Genomic DNA, 21,068 nt, shown 5'->3' with positions numbered 1-21,068 from the left:
GGTGTTCCTTTTCAATCTATCAAGGTAAAAAAAAATAATATCAAAATCAAATTACAGGAGTATTTTATTTATTTATTTATATATATATTTTATTATAATTTATATTATTATATTATTTATTTATTTATTTATATATTTATTTATTTATGTAGTTTGATAATTTTCCTCGACTGAGGTACTAACATGTGTAGCATCATCTACAAAGATACAAAGAATTGCTATTGCGACATCCAGTGGACACATTTAGAACAGCTGTTACTTTCATTCAAAAATTTCAGGTTATTTTTTATACTTAGCAAACTCATCCCGCGGGCCGGATAAAACCTGTTTGCGGGCCTGATCCGGCCCTCGGGCCATACGTTTGACACCTCTGGTTTAATGCATCCAGCGGGGCATCACAACAAAATTAGGCATAATAATGTCTTAATTCCACGACTGTATATATCGGTATCGGTTGATATCGGAATCTGTAATTAAGAGTTGGATAATATCGGATATCGGCAAAAAAAAAGCCATTATCGGACATCTCTAGTTAAAACTCTAGTAGACCAAAAAGTGTTATTTTGATATTTGCAATGATACAGGTGGGGGGGGGGGGGGGGGGCTTGTTGAAGGGTGTAAATGTCCAAGAAGTGCTGGGTGGGAAGAAGTGTGATGGTGGGCAACTCCTCGTCCTACTGGCGCCCTCTGGTGCTCCTTTCTGATTGGACATTTTCTGCTCTTCGCCACCCGTCCTCAGGGAAGGAGGCCAGCTGGCTATGGTGGGGGTCGGGGGTGTTCCGGTGGGCCTCCAGCAGCACACGTCCTGCTGTCCTCCGTCTGGATCTTCCCGATACGTCCACGCCTCACTCCTCCGTCTTCTTCCCCGCATGCTTTCCTCCGAGTAGCGCCTGAAGACGCACACCCGGGCTGCATGTTTCCTATTGCGCAAGTCTCTTTTTCTATCACTCTACTTTTAAACGCCCTTTCAATAACTAACTTGACATTTTCTGATGCATATTTATTGGCCTCATTTGGGAAACAAGCCGGTTAATTTCAGTGGTGGCCCGCAGCAAAGCGAGGAATAAATTGCTTCGTGGTCGGCGCGGCGTACGCCATTTCAAGGCAATATCGGAGACACTTTTATATTTATATGAATGTATCAATATGAAATATGTATTTTTGTACTAAGAACAATGCAAGATTTGAGGTTGTGCCACTTTTGCTTGCCGGCACAAGCAGGATATGAAAATGTTTTAGGCGGGATTAAGATGCTCTGATAACAGAATGTACTGGAATAAACCTGTTTTTTTGTTTTTTTTCAATACAAACATTGTTATGCTAATAAATGACTGATATGACTGTTAGGTGTTTGTTTTGGTGCATGATGTGTTATTATGTGAGCCAAAGGAAACCCTGAAGGATCCCAATGGTGGCGATACGGACAGTCGACACCAGACTGATACTTTATGTCACGACAGCAAAACAAAAATATAAATGCTACATAAAGAATTATTAGAACAAAGTTTGTGAGAATAAAATAAAATACACACTTCCCCCATTTTAGGCATGCAGACCACATTAGTCCAAGTCCAGATTGAAAACCACTCTACTGGAAATTGCCAATCTAGACTAGATCATCCCACGGATACTGAAGGTTGATAGAAACTGTTTTTGATGTGTGAAGTGAAGTGAATTACATTTATATAGCGCTTTTTCTCAAGTGACTCAAAGCGCTTTACATTGTGAAACCCAATATCTAAATTACATTTAAACCAGTGTGGGTGGCACTGGGAGCAGGTGAGTAAAGTGTCTTGCCCAAGGACACAACGGAAGTGACTAGGATGGCGGAAGCGGGGATCGAACCTGCAACCCTCAAGTTGCTGGCACGGCTGCTCTACCAACAGAGCTATACCACCTTTATCCTATAAGTGCAAATAATCTCTTAGCTGTTTGTTTACATGCTTTTTTTTATTTATCTTTGCTATTTGGGCTTATTGGACCCTAATTAGAATAAAAACTAAAAATCATCTTTAGATATGATGTACTTAGTCCATAAGTACCCAAACGTGTACTTCATGTGTAGTGACATGCTCATTTTTATTTTTACACTTTTTTTTCTTCCAAATTCCATTTCATGTTATACTCTTCTGACGCCACCAGATGGCAGTATAAGTGTCCATATGTCGGCATAAGACCCCAATTCAGTAGTGTACACAATTTTGGAAATAAGAGCTAAAAGGTGCTGTCCACGCATGTGGCCACTTAGGCCTTTAGAGACCACTTCAGTCCAGGTCCAGATAAAAATGTGGGACAATCTAGTGTGGAAGCTGGACTAATGTGTTCCACAAGCCCAAAAAGGCTTAAATGTATCTTTGTTTACACTTTTATAACAGATGAAAAGGAGTTTTTAAATGGACTTGGACGAATGTGGTCGACATGCCTAAAAGAGGTTAAATGTGTCTTTAAAGTTCACAAATACAATAAAGGAAATCACAAACTGCTTCTAAGAACCTTCAGGATCTGTGGAATAATGTAGTCCGGATCTAAGAACTTTAGATAGTGTTTTTAGATCCAGAAACAAAAAATCAAGTATGGAATAATATCAGCTTGCACAGCAAAACTCTGATGCAACTGTGATGTTTGTTAATTATCTAAATGTTCCCCAATTAACACACAAGGTTTGTCTGTTTGCTGCAGGCTACTGGGAGCTAACAGCTACACAACAGCTAAGCACACGATAGCATAGACATATGTAGTAAGTGTCCTTAGTTCAAAATATTGCAGTAATGTTGATATAAACACGTATCAAATAATGATAGTTGCGTATTACTTACACATACACAGTCTCAAATGGCACGGGGTAATCTTTGGGCACCGAACGATTCAATATATATATATATATATATATATATATATATATATATATATATATATATATATATATATATATATATATATATATATATATATATATATATATATATATATATATATATATATATATATATATATACACTTTTGCATTCAAAGAGCACCACTCCTTTCTTTCTTTAATACATCATCAAACATACTGACACTACTTGTTACCCAGGCGTCACGCATCTGTACGCCACACACCTGCACGCCACACACCTGTCCTTCACTGTGTCTCTCAGACTGTTGTGTACTGCAGTACTGGATCATACACTGCAGGTGTGTAACTTGTAGAAATATTACTAAGCATCATATTGTGAATCTGTGACCTCTGCCTTCAGAGTACTGGAATGCTGCGTACAGTACCAAGTGACTCCTCTGAATTGCAGCTATTACCTCAGTGCCTAAAGGCAAGGCACACACAGAGAGTTGGGGTCTGTGAAATATGAGCGTTGTACTCCTGACACGTGTTTGATGCTAGGCTGCATCCTCAAAGCAAACATGATCAACTTCTTGCAACATTCCAACAAACTCTTCATATTCACACTGAAGTCATGCACAACATGGTCCACAGGAAGTTGCTCATCATGACATATTTACAGGTGAACACCTTCAAACATGTGGAATATTGCACAACATGGTCCACAGGAAGTTGCTCATCATGACATATTTACAGGTGAACACCTTCAAACATGTGGAATATTGCACAACATGGTCCACAGGAAGTTGCTCATGTTGATATATTTACAGGTGAACACCTTCAAACATGTGGAATATTGCACAACATGGTCCACAGGAAGTTGCTCATGTTGATATATTTACAGGTGAACACCTTCACACATGTGGAATATTCCACAACATGGTCCACAGCAGGGGTCACCAACCTTTTTGGAAGAAAGAGCTACTTCTTAGGTACTGATTAATGCGAAGGGCTACCAGTTTGATACACACTTAAATAAATTGCCAGAAATAGCCAATTTGCTCAGTTTACCTTTAACTCTATGTTATTATTAATAATTAATGATATTTACACCTAATTGAACGGTTTAAAAGAGGAGAAAACACGAAAAAAATGACAATTAAATTTTGAAACATAGTTTATCTTCAATTTCGACTCTTAAAAATTCAAAATTCAACTGAAAAAAAAGGAGAGAAAAACTAGCTAATTTGAATCTTTTTGAAAAAATTAAAAAAAGAATTTATGGAACATCATTAGTAATTTTTCCTGATTAAGATTTCTTTTACAATTATGATGATATGTTTTAAATAGGTTAAAATCCAATCTACACTTTGTTAGAATATATAACAAATTGGACCAAGCTATATTTCTAACAAAGACAAATCATTATTTCTTCTAGATTTTCCAGAACAAACATTTTAAAAGAAATTCAAAAGACTTTGAAATAAGATTTAAATTTGATTCTACAGATTTTCTAGATTTGCCAGAATATTTTTTTTGAATTTTAATCATAAAAAGTTTGAAGAAATATTTCACAAATATTCTTCGTCAAAAAAACAGAAGCTAAAATGAAGAATTAAATTAAAATGTATTTATTATTCTTTACAATAAAAATAAAAAAATTATTTGAACATTGATTTAAATTGTCAGGAAAGAAGAGGAAGGAATTTAAAAGGTAAAAAGGTATATGTGTTTAAAAATCCTAAAATAATTTTTAACGTTGTATTTTTTCTCTAAAAATTGTCTTTCTGAAAGTTATAAGAAGCAAAGTAAAAAAAATTAATGAATTTATTTAAACAAGTGAAGACCAAGTCTCTAAAATATTTTCTTGGATTTTCAAATTCTATTTGAGTTTTGTCTCTCTTAGGCAAAGCGAGACCAGCTTGCTAGTAAATAAATAAAATTAAAAAAATAGAGGCAGGTCACTAGTAAGTGCTGCTATTTGAGCTATTTTTAGAACAGGCCAGCGGGCTACTCATCTGGTCCTTACGGGCTACCTGGTGCCCGCGGGCACCACGTTGGTGACCCCTGGTCCACAGGATGTTGATATATTTACAGGTGAACACCTTCAAACATGTGGAATATTGCACAACATGGTCCACAGGATGTTGATATATTTACAGGTGAACACCTTCAAATATGTGGAATATTGCACAACATGGTCCACAGGATGTTGATATATTTACAGTTGAACACCTTCAAATATGTGGAATATTGCACAACATGGTCCACAGTAAGTGGCTCATGTTGATATATTTACAGTTGAACACCTTCAAATATGTGGAATATTGCACAACATGGTCCACAGTAAGTGGCTCATGTTGATATATTTACAGTTGAGAGGCACATATTGTAACCTGCAAACATGTCCGATAATAAAGAGAGTTTGGAAGTTCTTCAAGGAGTTACAGTGGTGCAGGTCACGTGTTCAGCATCAGCAAAGTGTGCAAGAAGGTGCAAAATGAAGCAAACTGCTCCCTCTGCTGCTGATGGAAGAAAGTGCAGCTTAACGTTTCAAAATAAAATCCTAACTGTGTGATCTTAAATGATACAAATTGATCACCATTTCATATTTCAATAAAGTAGCAGTCAAAAGTTGGAAACACTTTCTTATGTTTGTCCAAACTTTTTGACTACACAAGACATATATTAGGCTAAAGTCCCAATCATGGATTGTTTTCATCTTCAACACCCAGAAGTGACTGGGACATTTGTAAGAACACAAAACGTATTCTTAAAGTGGAGAATTGGGTTGGTTTTGCTGACAAAGACCAAAATCATCAAGCTTGGATCTGGGCCGTCAAAGTCTTTCTACCTCAGGGGCTGCATGGAGGAACATCTAGATACATAGATAGTACTTTATTTATTCCTTCAGGAAAATTAAAATTCCAGCAGCAGTGTTCTATTCCCACGTACTGGTAAAATCCTGGTGCAGGAGCAGCTGATTGTTTGCAATCCAGAGGGGCTTGAAGTCAGCTGACACCTCATCTTAAACAGTGTGATGTGTGTGGACTTACTTAGAACTGCAGTTTCTTTCGTTAGAAACATTGCAGCCGATTTGTATACTTTGCAAACTCATTTTGCGAGCCGGATTAAACCTGTTCGTACGTTTGACACCCTTGATCTAAAGCAGGGGTGCACCCCTTACGTCGATCGCGAGCTACCGGTCGATCACGGAGGGTGTGGCAGTCGATCGCCAGCCAGGCAGTAAAAAAGTGGACCTAAAAATTAGCGATCATCAATCTTTCTGCTCCGCCGCTCCCAGTCTGTGTAACGCTCTCCCTGACCACCTGAGGGCACCACAGACTGTGGATGCTTTTAAAAAAGGCTTAAAAACCCTTCTTTTTAAAAAAGGCTTTTTTTTAGATATATGTGTGCTAGTTCTAGCTATTAGGCTGTTCTAGTTTTTATTTTTATTTTTGTTTAATGCACTTTGAGGTTGTTTGCTCAATGTAAAGTGTTTTTACAAATAAAATCTATTATTATCATTATTATTGTTCACCAAGACGTCACTTTCGTCACTAGACTGACATTCACGGCAGCCGGGGGTCTACTGAGATGAACCTGATTATTAAGAAAAAATGACCGACAGGAAGGCGAGAAACTGTCAGAATAATTGTATCTAAGTTATCACAAAACTTTGTGTTTCCATGAGTTCCCGGCGAGAAGACAAAAGCTGTCTTGGATCCTACCAAGTAAAAGGCTTGTAAAACTCCACTGTGTAGGATGGGAAGCAACATGAAGGTGTTCTGTTTCTTTGATGTATTGTAATCCACAGAAAGCTTTTGTCTTGACCCGCGAACTACAAAGCAGAGAGGAAGCAGGACCAGACTCCCCTCAAGGCGACCTTTTCTTTTGAACTGTTTTGTAATCAAAGGCGATTGATGTTTATGACCCCCGTCCCTTTAAAAACAGCTGTTGCCATGTAATCAGGGAAAGTCCAAATAAAAGAGGAGGCGTACAATCTTTCGGCAGAGCGTAATGACACTGTACAAGGGTACAGATGTACACCTTTCTCCTCACTGAGCCAAATTGAATTCTGTCTCTTGTTTGATTCTTTGCTTCTTGTCTTGTTTAATAGATGTCATCAGTGTTTGAACCTGACAGAATTTGTTTTTATTTCAACAGACTCTCGCGCCGTACCTGCCGTCAAAACTCTCTGCACAGTTCCTATCTTCACAATAAAAGCGCTGCTTCATCCTGCCTGCGCTAACAAAATAAGAGTTTCAGAAAGCTAGCGTGCACAAGCGAGTTTGCCGCCAATGTATTTCTTGTAAAGTGTATAAAAAGGAGTATGGATGCTGGATAAATAAGATGCCAAAAACCAACCACTTTCATGCGGTATTTCTCCTCCATTTGAAAATGCAAACATTATCAGCGCTACTGTCTGATTCCAATCAATGCAAGTCATCAGAATCAGATAATACACCAACTTATATTCTTGTCTTCATAAAAAAGGAATTAAACATGCTTGTATTATCATTAAACACCTTTAACTTGTTAACAAAAACGTCTCTTTCATAGAAAAATAAATGTAAATTATATATGTGAATGAGGTCGATCCCCTTGACTTGGTTAATTGAAAAGTAGCTCGCCTGCAGATAAAGTGTGGGCACCCCTGATTTAAAGTAAAAACATGTCCACATATATCAATATAAAAATATATAAACATAGGTGACTAATAATAATAATAATGATCTATGTTTTTAAAATGTATATTCATATTTTTATATTTATAAATTATCTTTAACATACAGTTTATATGTGTAATTGCATAAAAACAACACATGTATTCTTATGTAAGAAAATTATATAAATAAATATTTTAAAAAATATATGAAACTATGTATACACAACATTGTATGAAAAATATAAATAAATATACAAAAAATTTATACTTTTTATACATTTATTTTCATAAATATATATATTTTCTACTGCTCTTCCCTCTCGGGGTTGGACAAGACCCTAGTGACCTCATGGCAAACTTACATTTTCTAACATACATACCCATTTTTTTTAATTATATATATAACATTTATTTTTATGGTATTTTGTACATGTATATATGCCGTGTTCTATGAAAGAAACACACATGTCCTGCGTGACCACTGCTTCCATTTATGTATTATTAGTCTATTAAATTAAGAGTACAAAGAATAATCCCTAAAACAGGAACACATAACATCAGTAATATGTACGACAATATGGACAAAAATAATGGGACAGTCGGCCATGATGCTAGCAGTAAATCCAGGTGAGGAAGTTATGCAGTTGCAGCTAGAAAAGGCTTGTGGGAAAGAGGTCAGAGATGGCTAAAATGGGATGAGATGAATAGAAGGCGGGCCTCATCCTTTTTGTCCATACTTGAGTATGTAATAATATGTAAAGATATACAGCACCCGGGTGTTGCAGCTGGAGTCCATTGGCGTGTGGTCATGGAGACACCAGCTGCTCAAAGATCCACTGTTGGGCGGGATGAGGCGTGCAGGGCCGCAGGAAGAGGTCCCCCGCCCCGCGGGGTGGCACGCTGGGTGGCACGCTGGCCTTGACGGCCTCCACACACAGGTGCGAGTGCTGGTGCTGCAGCTGGCCGCTCAGCTGAAAAGAGAGCGGGTCAGGAGTTTCTTCCAGAAATGTGAGGGTGATCTTCATACCTTGAGGAAGGTCCACTGGAGCCTGCCGCTGATTGGTCGGTGGCTGGCGCACTGGGAGAGGGCCACCCGTCCTTCGATGGCGTCCAAACACCAAGCCCCCGTGGGGCCCCATCGCACTTCCCCTTGAGAGTTCAGCTCGCAGTGCTGCAAGGACGACAAAGTCCTTTGACATGGTTGCGCCCTAAAGTGCAGCAAGTCTTTACAAACTTGTCAGTAAAATTGAATCAACTTGCAATTTCATGACTTTGTCACAATTTGTTCCTCATAATTTTAACCTTAAAAAAGCAAAGGATTGCAACAAGTTGATGTTTTGCTCCTTTTATAGCAGGCAGACTTCAAAGTAGATGGCAGCAATAATGAATGATTAATTTGTAACATAGAAACACATATTGTCTGCTCTGTCCTTTCCAAGTTGCGGACATTCTCTGTGTATGCTTTTGTTTGTCCGTCTCTAAAGTTAGTTCATGTTCCTACTAGTGTTGTCCCGATACCAATATTTTGGTACCGATACCAAAATGTATTTTGATACTTTCGATTAGGGCTGCAACAACTAATCGATTAAATCGATTAAAATCGATTATAAAAATAGTTGGCGATTCATTTAGTCATCGATTCGTTGGATCTATGCTATGCGCATGAGCAGAGGCTCCTTTTTTTTATTTTATTTTTTATAAACCTTTATTTATAAACTGCAACATTTACAAACAGCTGAGAAACAATAATCAAAATAAGTATGGTGCCAGTATGCTGTTTTTTCCCCAATAAAATACTGGAAAGGATAGAAATGTAGTTTGTCTCGTTTGTTCGATTATTAATCGATTAATCGAAGTAATAATCGACAGATTAATCGATTATCAAATTAGTTGTTAGTTGCAGCCCTACTTTCGATAATTTTCCAGTGTTGGCGCTAGGAACTTTCAAAATGGGGCCCCAGGCCCAGGGTCCCCATCCAGTCATAAAAATGGGGTCCCACAGTACATTTTTGGGGTCCAACTTTTTTGTAACCGTTTTGAAAACAAATGATAAATGTATGCATTATCCTGTTGTATCTCACATTCTATATTGTGTTTTGGAAAAACGTTGTCATAAACGTTAACTCATTAAAAAAAACAATACAAAAGAAAACAAATTTTTATGCATATGTAAATTTATTCAGTTATAAACATTCATTCACTTTCTTTTTTCCTTCATGGATCTAAACTTTACCGCTGCCGGTAGTTTTTTCTATATTTTTATTTTGTAAGTTGTAGGTGTATTTGTTTCAGTATAAAAGTGTAAAAAGTTTTTTGCTTCGGTCATGAAATTATGATAATAGTGTGCCACGGCATACATACATTATTTATTTAACGCTTACATCTCTAGAGTCTACATCAACTTCAGATTGTCAACAAGGGGACTTTGGGGTGTTGTGTTTTCCCAGAATGAAAAGGAAAGTTGGCGCGGGCAAGGCGTGAAGGTCAGTACATGATTTATTTTTAACTCTACAAAAAAAAGGTGCAAACAAAAGGCGCGTACAAAGGCGGAGATAAACTTGGCTAAGAAACAAAAAACACTTAGACAGAAACTATGGACAAGAAAAAAACTACACTTACTGTGACGTGAAAAGCATGAAAACTATGGCATGGAATACAAGCATGAAATAAGTCAGCACAGAGCAAATCCAGAATCTCAGGGGTAAGATAGGATAATGTCACCAGGACAATCAACAGAAAAAGACAGGCTTAAATAACAGAGACATGATTAGTGACAGGTGTGTGAGTTCAAATGAATCAGGTGCGTGACATGAGGACAGGTGAAAACTAATGGGTCGCTATGGTGACAAAACAAACGAGAGTGCACAAAGAGTCCAAAAACCAAACCTGAACATAACCAAAACAAAACATGATCACACAGACATGACACAGATTTATTCTAAGTTTTTTGGGTTTTTTTATGTTGTGTATTTGTTTGTTTGTTTTCTTCCCTTTTTGTCAAAGAAAACTATGGGTTTTTTTATGGCAAACACATAAAATATGCAACATCTTCCACAAAAAATATTTTTCAAAGTGGAATATTTGATGTGAATAATCGGAGCCTTGGATAGGTCAATAATTCATAAAAACATTGATTTTGATTCAATATTATGTTTCGAGCAATGGCAGTTTTAAAGAAAAAAACAGCTTTGTTTTATTAGTTAACATTGCAACTTTTTGTATATTACATTTCACCTGAAAGCTTTTTTATTCCACTTTTGTTATGTTTTTGTTTATTTTAAAAGTATTTTTAGAATGTGCCGTGGGCCTTTAAAACATTAGCTGCGGGCCGCAAATGGCCTCTGGGCCACACTTTTGACACCCCTGCTGTAGATAATAAAACACTTAATCTGATAGGTCTATCATGAATTGATTAACGTGGACCCCGACTTAAAGAAGTTGAAAAACGTATTCGGGTGTTACCATTTCGTGGTCAATTGTACGGAATATGTACTGCACTGTGCAATCTACTAATAAAAGTCTTAATCAATCAATCAATCTAACAATAAAAAGCAGAGCCTGGCGACGCATGCGCGTTTATCATAACGCACAGTCAGCATCTCTGCTTCAGTAAACAATGACGGTGATGCGAGCGACACATCAATCAATCAATCAATCAATGTTTATTTATATAGCCCTAAATCACAAGTGTCTCAAAGGGCTGTTTGCTAACTTGTCAGCCACTTCTCCAAGAGACTCCTTTGGAACACTCCTCGCACATTAACACTTCAAAAGGCACATATTTGCCCCATTTGTTGACGTGCAAAGTATGTTTTTGGGGTGAAGGAGTCTGGTCGGGTGCTGGTTAGCTTGAAGCTAACAGCTAGCCTGTCTCCATCCTCGAACGATGTTGATCCAGCGGGAGATAAAAGTGACATTTCCATGGACTCACAAAGACTAAAACAACTCATTTACTGACTTTACACACGCCTTAGTGTTTACAGTCAAGTTTTTCTTTTGACAGCCCCTCGTGGTAAAGTTGTCCGAGTGCAAACTGAGGCAGTATTTGTGATTGATAAAACTTTCGGCGAATCAAAATGTAAGAATTTGTATCGAAAAGTTAATTACTTTGAAGACGACCAATAAAAACGCAATAAACGGGGACGTAAATTTGACCCGGCAAATATAAACTACCGTATTTTTCGGATTATAAGTCGCTCCAGAGTATAAGTCGCACCGTCCGAAAATGCATAATAAAGAAGGAAAAAAATCATATATAAGTCGCACTGGAGTATAAGTCGCAATTTTTGGGGAAATTTATTTGATAAAATCATCATCGGCAGTCACTCGTAGTCGAGTATGACTGTCCTCAGAATGGATGGGTTCCCATTCGGGAGGACGCCTGCGCGTGACGTCTTTTAGCGTGGGGAGACTGATGCGCCTGCAGCCACCACACGGTCCTTGGCAGAGAGGGGCCTTGATCCAGTGGCATGGATCCATGACGACTGGAGACCACCCTCTGTTGCAGCCTTCATCCGCCTTCAGTGTCGTTGTGACATGCAGTGTCATCCTCCGCCACTTCCACCGTTGAGGTCTTTGAAATGCTATTCAACCCATAGCTGGGACCCTGACAGGTACTACCACCCCGGGTCAGAGTGGACCTGGGAGCAATGATGACTGAGGGGTAACTCCACCTTCCCCAAAACTCCAGAACTCCCGAACTGAAGCCTCATTACCGGATGCAGTTTTGAGTCATACCCAGGACTCTTGATAAAATACAACACCAAGAATAGACATTTCAAAGGCGATTTAAAATAAATAAAGAATAGTGAACAACAGGCTGAATAAGTGTACGTTATATGACGCATAAAAAACCAACTGAGAACGTGCCTGGTATGTTAACGTAACATATTATGGTAAGAGTCATTCAAATAACTATAACATATAGAACATGCTATACGTTTACCAAACAATCTGTCACTCCTAATCGCTATATCCGATGAAATCTTCTTCCTCGGTGTCGCTTCTAAACAACTCCAAAGGTAGACAATGCGCCGCTTCCTCTTCTATCGGTACGTCGCTTACGTCAGAGTCATCGTCAGTTGCAGTTCCAATTATTCCAGCCTTTCTGAATCCGGACAGGATGGTTTGGGTTGTCACTGAATACCGTATTTTTCGGACTATAAATCGCAGTTTTTTTCATAATTTGGCCGGGGCTGCGACTTATACTCAGGAGTGACTTATGTGTGAAATTATTAACACATTAGCGTAAAATATCAAATAATATTATTTAGCTCATTCACGTAAGAGACTAGACGTATAAGATTTCATGGGATTTAGCGATTAGGAGTGACAGATTGTTTGGTAAACGTATAGCATGTTCTATATGTTATAGTTATTTGAATGACTCTTACCATAATATGTTACGTTAACATACCAGGCACGTTCTCAGTTGGTTATTTATGCCTCATATAACGTACACTTATTCAGCCTGTTGTTCACTATTCTTTATTTATTTTAAATGGCCTTTCAAATGTCTATTCTTGGTGTTGGGTTTTATCAAATAAATTTCCCCCAAAAATGCGACTTATACTCCAGTGCGACTTATATATGTTTTTTTCCTTCTTTATTATGCATTTTTGGCCGGTGCGACTTATACTCCGCAGCGACTTATACTCCGGAGCGACTTATACTCCGAAAAATATGGTATAATATTATTTTATATTTTACGGTAATGTGTTAATAATTTCACACATAAATCGCTCCAGAGTATAAATCGCACCCCCGGCCAAATTATGAAAAAAACTGCGACTTATAATCCGAAAAATACGGTAAACAAAACACCGGCGGAAAGCGATAATCGATAACTTTAAAAAAAAACAAGCAAACAGGAGTTTTGACCCGGAGAAGGCAGGGTCGGTAAAAAAAAAAAAGAAAATCCGCGCGTCGGGGACCCGCGGGCTTCCGGAAATGCGCGTCTTTTCTGATTTCAATGCGTAAAAAGACACAAAAAGTGCGTTAACGCCAACAGTGCTTTTCTAAATACAGGGGACCACAAAAGATGGCACTATAGGCTTTATTTTAACCAAAAATCTTACGGTACATTAAACATAATTGCAATTTTGTCCTTCAATAAAATAGTGAACATAAGAGACAACTTTTCTTTTGTCATTAAGTAAGCAAACAAAGGCTCCTTATTTAGCTGCTGACGTATGCAGTAACATATTGTGTCATTTCTCATTCTATTATTTTGTCCCAAAAAAAAGGTACTACGGTGTAGTACCAAATATGATTACCGTATTTCCTTGAATTGGCGCCGGGAATATAGTATTCGCCTGCCTAGAATTACAGCCGGGTCAAACTCGCTTCGCAAAATAATTAGCGCATGCTTGGCACTTCCGCCGGGTCAAATATGAGTCATTAAATGACTCCCGCCTCCTGGTGGTAGAGGGCGCTAGTGATCCTTCTTGCGACTACCAGTACTGCAGGAGACAGGTACTGCAGAAGAAGACAACAAGCAGCAAGCATGAGCAGCAATTGTTTGCTTGCACTTTTAACATGGAGGATTACATATCTAAAATAAAACAGTTTTCTAAACTGGACTTTCAATCGAAGCAGGAGGTAATAATTAAAGGAATATCTCCAGAGACTTTTAAAATTGAAGAAAGATAAGAAAGACTGCCTTTGATCAGAAGCAGCTGCACATGGACCCATTTACAAGTAAAGGTAAGATCATAATAACGTTTTTTTTTATTAAATGTGCTTTTCATGATAATGTATGCGCCGGAGTGAGAAGAGGTTTTAAAATAATTAGCGCATGCTTGCCCATTCCGCATGGTTTTGGTAACCGCAGGAGTGAGAAGAGGTTTTAAATTAATTAGCGCCCCTGCGGCTATTCAAGGAAATACGGTAATTCGTATTGCGGTACTATACTAGTACCGGTATACTGTACAACCCTAGTTCCTACACATTCACTGCCGCACATGAAGAACATTTGTACAGCGCTCATTTGTTTTGAGAGATTACCATCACACTTCAACATCTCTAACGGATTGCAAATGAAAATGTGTTGACAGTGATAAATACAAGTTCAACGACATATACATACACAGAAACTAGGAAGTAAATGTAGATAGACTACATTACCCAGAAGGCTTAGCGCTGAAGACAGGAAGCAAACATTGCAAATTCCTGATATGAACTGTTGTCATGGTTACCTGGCTGCCTGTACCGCTGCATGGGGCTACGATCATGGATCCACCATGGGCTGGGCGGTGGTCCACACAGCCGCCGGACGCCATGTTGTACAGCTTCCATTGGGACGAGAACACATTCTTCTTATTCAACCATCGCGTGTGTGTGTGTGTGTGTGTGTGTGTTTGTGTGTGTGTGTGTGTGTGAGATATACCTCGCCTGACAGTCCCAGTCTATCCTGGGGGATGTAAAGTTGGGGATAAACTGTACTCAGGTACCAGTGGAAGTCCTGACAGCCCAGAGTCCTCTTGAGCAGCAGGCGCTCAGTAATATTAGGGCTCTCAGACTGCACATAATAAAACATGTGTGTGGTTTCTGGCTGGTGACCAGGTCACATGACACACACACACCCACCCACACCCACTCACACACACACCCACACACACACCTGACTGATGAAATGAGCCAGAGTGTCCCTCCTGTAGAAGATCTTGCGGTACGCCTCCATCCATACGTCAGCTATGCGGATTTTGTTCCTCTCCAGCTGCTCCTGGTCTGGGAAACGCTTAGGGGGGTGGTGCTGGTGGTGTACGTGGGCCACGCGGGAGCAGGGGACCACCTCCATGGAGCCCCCGCATGACCACACCTAGGCCAGTGTCAGAAAGAAGCAAAAATAAAAACATAAATACTGGAGATGTCCGATAATACCGGACTGCCGATATTATCGGCCGATAAATGCTTTAAAATGTAATATCGGAAATTATCGGCATCGGTTTCAAAATTATCGGTATCGGTTTCAAAAAGTGAAATGTATGACTTTTTAAAACGCCGCTGTGTACACGGACGTAGGGATAAGTACAGAGCGCCATTAAACCTTAAAGACGCTGTCTTTGCGTGCCGGCCCAGTCACATAATATCTACGGCTTTACACACACACACACATAAGCGAATGCAAGGCATACTTGGTCAACAGCCACACAGGTCACACTGAGGGTGCCCGTATAAACAACTTTAACACTGTTACAAATATGCGCCACACTGTGAACCCACACCAAACAAGAATGACAAAACACATTTTGGGAGAACATCCGCACCGTAACACAACATAAACACAACAGAACAAATACCCAGAACCCCTTGCAGCACTAACTCTTCCGGGACGCTACAATATACACCCCCGCCACCCCCTATCCCCCCACCTCAACCCCGCCCACCTCAACCTCCTCATGCTCTCTCAGGGAGAGCATGTCCCAAATTCCAAGCTGCTGTTTTGAGGCACGTTAAAAAAAATAATGCACTTTGTGACTTCAATAATAAATATGGCAGTGCCATGTTGGCATTTTTTTCCATAACTTGAGTTGATTTATTTTGGAAAACCTTGTTACATTGTTTAATGCATCCAGCGGGGCAACATAACAAAATTAGGCACAATAATGTGTTAATTCCACGACTGTATATATCGGTATCGGTTGATATCGGTATCGGTAATTAAGAGTTGGACAATATCGGAATATCGGATATCGGCAAAAAAGCCATTATCGGACATCTCTAATAAATACAGTCGTCCCTCACTGTATCGAGCGTCAACGCATCAGAGATAAAAAATAAAAAAAACATTCTACAGTCTTAATTTCCCTTCGTATTTCTGATTCTGATTCTGATTTCTGGTCCTTAAAAAGCATTTTTAACATAAACTCAAAATATCAGTACTGCAGCTGTATTTACCATACCAATGCAATCGCATTGTTCAGTATCGTGGCCACTGATTGGCTCAGCCTCAAGCAACATGACAATAATTACCATAAACACTATAATTACTACAATGCAGTGTTTTTTCACCAAGTAGCACCTCAGAAAACACTTGGCTCTCCCAGCACCGCCATAATGAACAACATTCAAACTCAGTAGCGCCGTAGGCCTAAATAATCATGAAAAACAAGGCAGATGTTTTATTTAGCAAGTATACGGAAACATTACACAGTTTGAACAGTAGCACTGTGTTTGAGTAAAGGAAATTACAACTGGTACATACAATATACAATTAAGTGATTCCTTTGGCTACTAGAGGCCACGAGATAGAGCCCGCGTACCACTAGTGGTACCAGTACCACAGTTTGAGAATCCCTGCTATACTGGATGAATTGAATTTAAAGGTGACTAAAGGTTGTTATTTTGTGTATGGAGGGCTCTTATAATGTTGAAAAACATACAGTTTTTCATACTCCAGCTATGAAAATATTGAATTTATAATGATTGATTCCTGCTTGTATTTATTGCAGTCATGTCCGGAACCAATTAATGACAATAAACAAGGGACGGCTGTACTTGTGCCGCCAGGCGATTACATTTGAATCAGATTAGTCACAGGATTGCTGTGGAATAATGATGATTCATGGATTAATTAAATATCTATTTTCCCACCTACATTATTGGTAGGGGTGCAATTATTTATTTAGACACATATATATGTACACACGCACGCGAGCGCACACCCACTCTCACGCGCACACATACACACACATATTCTTGTATTTGTTACGTAATGAAAAATGCCTACCTCTCTAGGACCACCCTTTCCAGATATATACAAATTTGTATTTTCAACATTAATAATATATACAAACTATACAAATAGAAAAAAGGTAAGCTTTTAGTAAATTGTTTTTATTTTATTTTTTGTTTGTAATTGGTTAATCTTCATTATTTACTTTAAGTTATTACAGTATGTCTCTATATATATATTTTTTTAATTAATTTTGGCCAAAGGGGACGTCTTTCAATTTCTTACACACACACTTGTTATTGCACATGTTGGCCAGAGGGGGGAGCACTTCGAATTTTTACACACACTTGTTATTGCACATGTTGACCAGAGGGGGAGCACTTTTAAAACCGACACACAGTCAATCTGGAAAATCCCTCCTTTTTGGGACCACCCTAATTTTGATAGATTTCACCACCAGGGGTGCAAATGAGACATTTTCTATTAGATGCAATGGTTTTCCGTATTGGGAAAATGATTTATGAGATAGGCTCCAGCACCACTCCGCGACCCCGAAAGGGACAAGCGGTAGAAAATGGATGGAAGGGATGGATTTATGTCCTAACTTGTTCACCGGTCGTCATATGGAAGGTATATTTCCTTGTCGATGTCTCAAGAAGGGTAGCAAAACAAGAACACACACACACACACACTGGTTATCATTTGGAATGGGGACCAAGTTTTTGATCATCACTTGTGGGGACCACCCTTTCTACAGCTTGTGGAGGCATAAAAAAAATTAGGTCAAATGGCCACTGCCCAGTTAGCTCATACACGTCTTTAAATCTCTGGATTGATGAAGTAATGTGCTGATCATTCTTATTGGGGACCCTGGGGAGAAAGAGTTAATATGGTATTTTGTATTTAGTGTATTAGATTCTGCAACTAGTGTTTGGATCCCACTGTACGCAATATCTGAAGAGCATGGAAAAAAGCATTTCACTGTGGTGTACTCTGCATGTGACGAATAAAACCTTGAACCTTGAACCTTGGTTCATGGGGACCAAATTTAAATAATTTTGCATAATTCACACAAATACGTGACTACTGAGGACCATTTAAAAAAAATAAAAGTTCTAATTAAATATGACATGATCCTCAGAATACAGCACTACAGCTGTCCTCTTATAGGAAGTTTCACCACTTAAATGTTAAAGCAAATCTTGCATCTTCTGTGACATTACTGAAAACTGCTATTTAGCAGTAATGAAGTTGTCTGCAACTCCAACTAGCATATATAGAAGGATGGAACATTCTGAATGTGAATCATACTTTAAGATAATAATGTTTTATCATGCTGTATGAAAATGTCATCCTAAGGAACACTAAACCAGATTTTGTTTTTGGAAAAATATATTAGTTTGAACTAAGGATGGATGCCATACAGAATCACAGTACTATTAATGCCAGGATAACAAATGTTTCACTTTTCACTTAGGCCTCTTCAGAATGGATCTGACTATCATTTAAAAAGGTTTCCCTTTAGGGGACCTGTTTTTTTGTCCCCATACCGTCAGAGGTCCCCTAAAGGTGACTGTGTAAACCAGGGGTGTCAAACTCATTTTAGATCGGGGGCCACATGGAGGAAAATCTACTCCCAAGTGGGCCGGACTGGTAAAATCACGGCACGATAACTTAAAAATAAAGACAACTTCAGATTGTTTTCTTTTTTTTTTTAAATAGAACAAGCACATTCTGAAAATGTACAAATCATAATGTTGTTGGGGTTTTTTTTACACTTACATGTTGTGGTTAACAGTATTCTATCTTTATTTGTCATTATTTATACTTTCTGAATAAATTATGTGATAATATTCATCAGTCAAATCATTGGTGTTGATTTTCAATCTATCAAGACAAAAAAAATAATATCAAAATCATGTTATTCATGTAGTTTGATCATTTTCCTGGACTGGTGCACTCACATCATGTGGTTACTTCTTTTTTTTTTTTACATATGTAGCATCATCCCCAATGATACAAAGAATTGCTATTGCGACATCTAGTGGACACATTTAGAACGGCGGTTTCTTTCATTCCAAAATTTCGGCTCATTTTTATATTTAGCAAACTTATCCCGCGGGCCGGATAAAACCTGTTCGGGGGCCTGATCCGGCCCACGGGCCGTACGTTTGACACCCCTGGTGTAAACAGAGCGATGTCCCCATTAAGTAAGCATTGCCAGAACACACACACACACACACACACACACACACACACACGCACACACACACACGCAAAGTATATATGCAAGCAGAAGTAAGCAAGCAGTTTTCAAACATTTTCATGACAATTATCATACCAGATAGTTGATTGGGAGAATCTGTTTGAGTGGACATTCAATTCTGAATCAAGTGGTCACCTCAGGAATGGGATGGAATGGTGAGGTGGCCAAAGATTCACACCCCAAACTATTGGTGTTTGATTTTGAACAAAGAGTTGGGAAAGATGGAATGTATTTTGAACGTTGTGAATCAAATGGAAAATACTTCCTTTACCCTGATTGACAGCTCAAGGTGTTCCCCTCCCCACAGCACAATCCCGGGATCGTAGGCTCCCACATGGTGGAAGAAGAGTCTGTCCATGGCCAGGACTCCGCCCCCTAACGCTGGACTCCTGTTGCAGAGTGAAGACAGGATGAAGTCAAACATTCCCACACGTCACCATGTCAGGAAAACCAAAGAAAAAGACGGAGGTTTCATCCACGACTCACAGCACAGGCTCAAGCGCCGAGTCCGAGTCCCAGTCTGGCTGCTCGGCTTTGGATTCCCAGTAGAAGTCCAGATTCCAGTTGAACACTCCCCGCACCGGCCACTGGGTGGCGTTGTACTGGAAGGTCTGCCAATGGATCGCATCCATGATGGGGGAAACAACTCTGGTCCTGCACACACAAAACACCACCTCCATGAAGAGAGAGAGAGAGTGTGTGTGTGCGTGTGTGTGTGTGTGTGTGTGTGTGTGTGTGTGTGTGTGTGTGTGTGTGTCCTTTATTAGTCAGCCCTGGACAGCATGTGTTAGAAATATTTGCACCATGTGCTAAAATCTTCAGAGAAGAGAGTAAACATTGACAAGAAGACAAGAGTTCTGGGAGCAAAAGAGAAAGAAGGACAATCATGTGAGAAGATTGGCTGACTAATTGGAGCCCCACTGCACAAGTCTGAGGGTCATGAGACCTTCCGCCTTTGCAATCACACAACCACACCTGGCCGGTGAAGAAGACCGCTACCTGTCCTGGGCCACCCTCTCCAGGAGTGGCTCCAGCCAGCCGCTGGGACATTCCAGGTGGGAGTCCATGAAGACCAGCACCTCCCCCGAAGCTCTGGATGCACCCAGGCTGCGACAGCCGCCCACACCCAGACGCTTGCTGCTGCGAATCAAACGCACCCTGTTCACTCCTGACAAGTATTCACTCAGCGCAGTCCTCAGCTCGTCTGCAATGACACCATGCATGGATGAATGGATGAATGATGGATGGACACATGGACGCATGAGTACGGGGGAAAGATGCATGCATGTGCAGCGTTCAAAGATATAGATGTGTAGAAGTGATGATGGACGAGTGAATGAATGTGTAGAGGAGATGGATGCATGAATGTGCAAAGATATAGATGATGTGTAGAAGTGATGATGGACGAATGAATGAATGTGTAGAGGAGATGAATGCAAGAACCTGTAAAGATATAGATGAATGTGTAGAAGTGATGATGGATGAATGAATTAATGTGTACAGGAGATGGATGCATGAATGTACAAAGATATAAATGGATGTGTAGAAGTGATGATGGACGAATAAGTGAATGTGTAGAGGAGATGGATGCATGAATGTGCAAAGATATAGATGGATGTGTAGAAGTGATGATGGACGAATA

At 39.3% G+C, this 21,068-nt stretch overlaps 1 protein-coding gene across 2 annotated transcripts in view; it reads right to left on the bottom strand.

The window, feature by feature from the left end:
• Window positions 1–21,068, bottom strand: part of LOC133635872 (polypeptide N-acetylgalactosaminyltransferase 15-like) — a 53,798-nt gene that overhangs the window by 16,334 nt on the left and 16,396 nt on the right. The window contains exons 3-10 of one of the 2 annotated variants that reach the window (XM_062029280.1): window positions 20,426–20,630; window positions 19,913–20,080; window positions 19,698–19,815; window positions 15,106–15,303; window positions 14,872–15,003; window positions 14,681–14,773; window positions 8,512–8,655; window positions 8,257–8,455 (exon numbers count right to left, since the gene is read on the bottom strand). In XM_062029280.1, the coding sequence (XP_061885264.1) occupies window positions 8,291–8,455; window positions 8,512–8,655; window positions 14,681–14,773; window positions 14,872–15,003; window positions 15,106–15,303; window positions 19,698–19,815; window positions 19,913–20,080; window positions 20,426–20,630 (1,223 nt within the window). In that variant the 3' untranslated portion in view covers window positions 8,257–8,290. Of the gene's footprint in view, window positions 1–8,013; window positions 8,456–8,511; window positions 8,656–14,680; window positions 14,774–14,871; window positions 15,004–15,105; window positions 15,304–19,697; window positions 19,816–19,912; window positions 20,081–20,425; window positions 20,631–21,068 lie in introns of those variants that run through there. The other variant, XM_062029279.1, reaches the window with a different exon arrangement.

The sequence above is a fragment of the Entelurus aequoreus genome, linkage group LG20 (assembly GCF_033978785.1).
Source record: "Entelurus aequoreus isolate RoL-2023_Sb linkage group LG20, RoL_Eaeq_v1.1, whole genome shotgun sequence".
Taxonomy (NCBI): domain Eukaryota; kingdom Metazoa; phylum Chordata; class Actinopteri; order Syngnathiformes; family Syngnathidae; genus Entelurus; species Entelurus aequoreus.
This window is presented reverse-complemented; position numbering and strand designations above follow the sequence as displayed.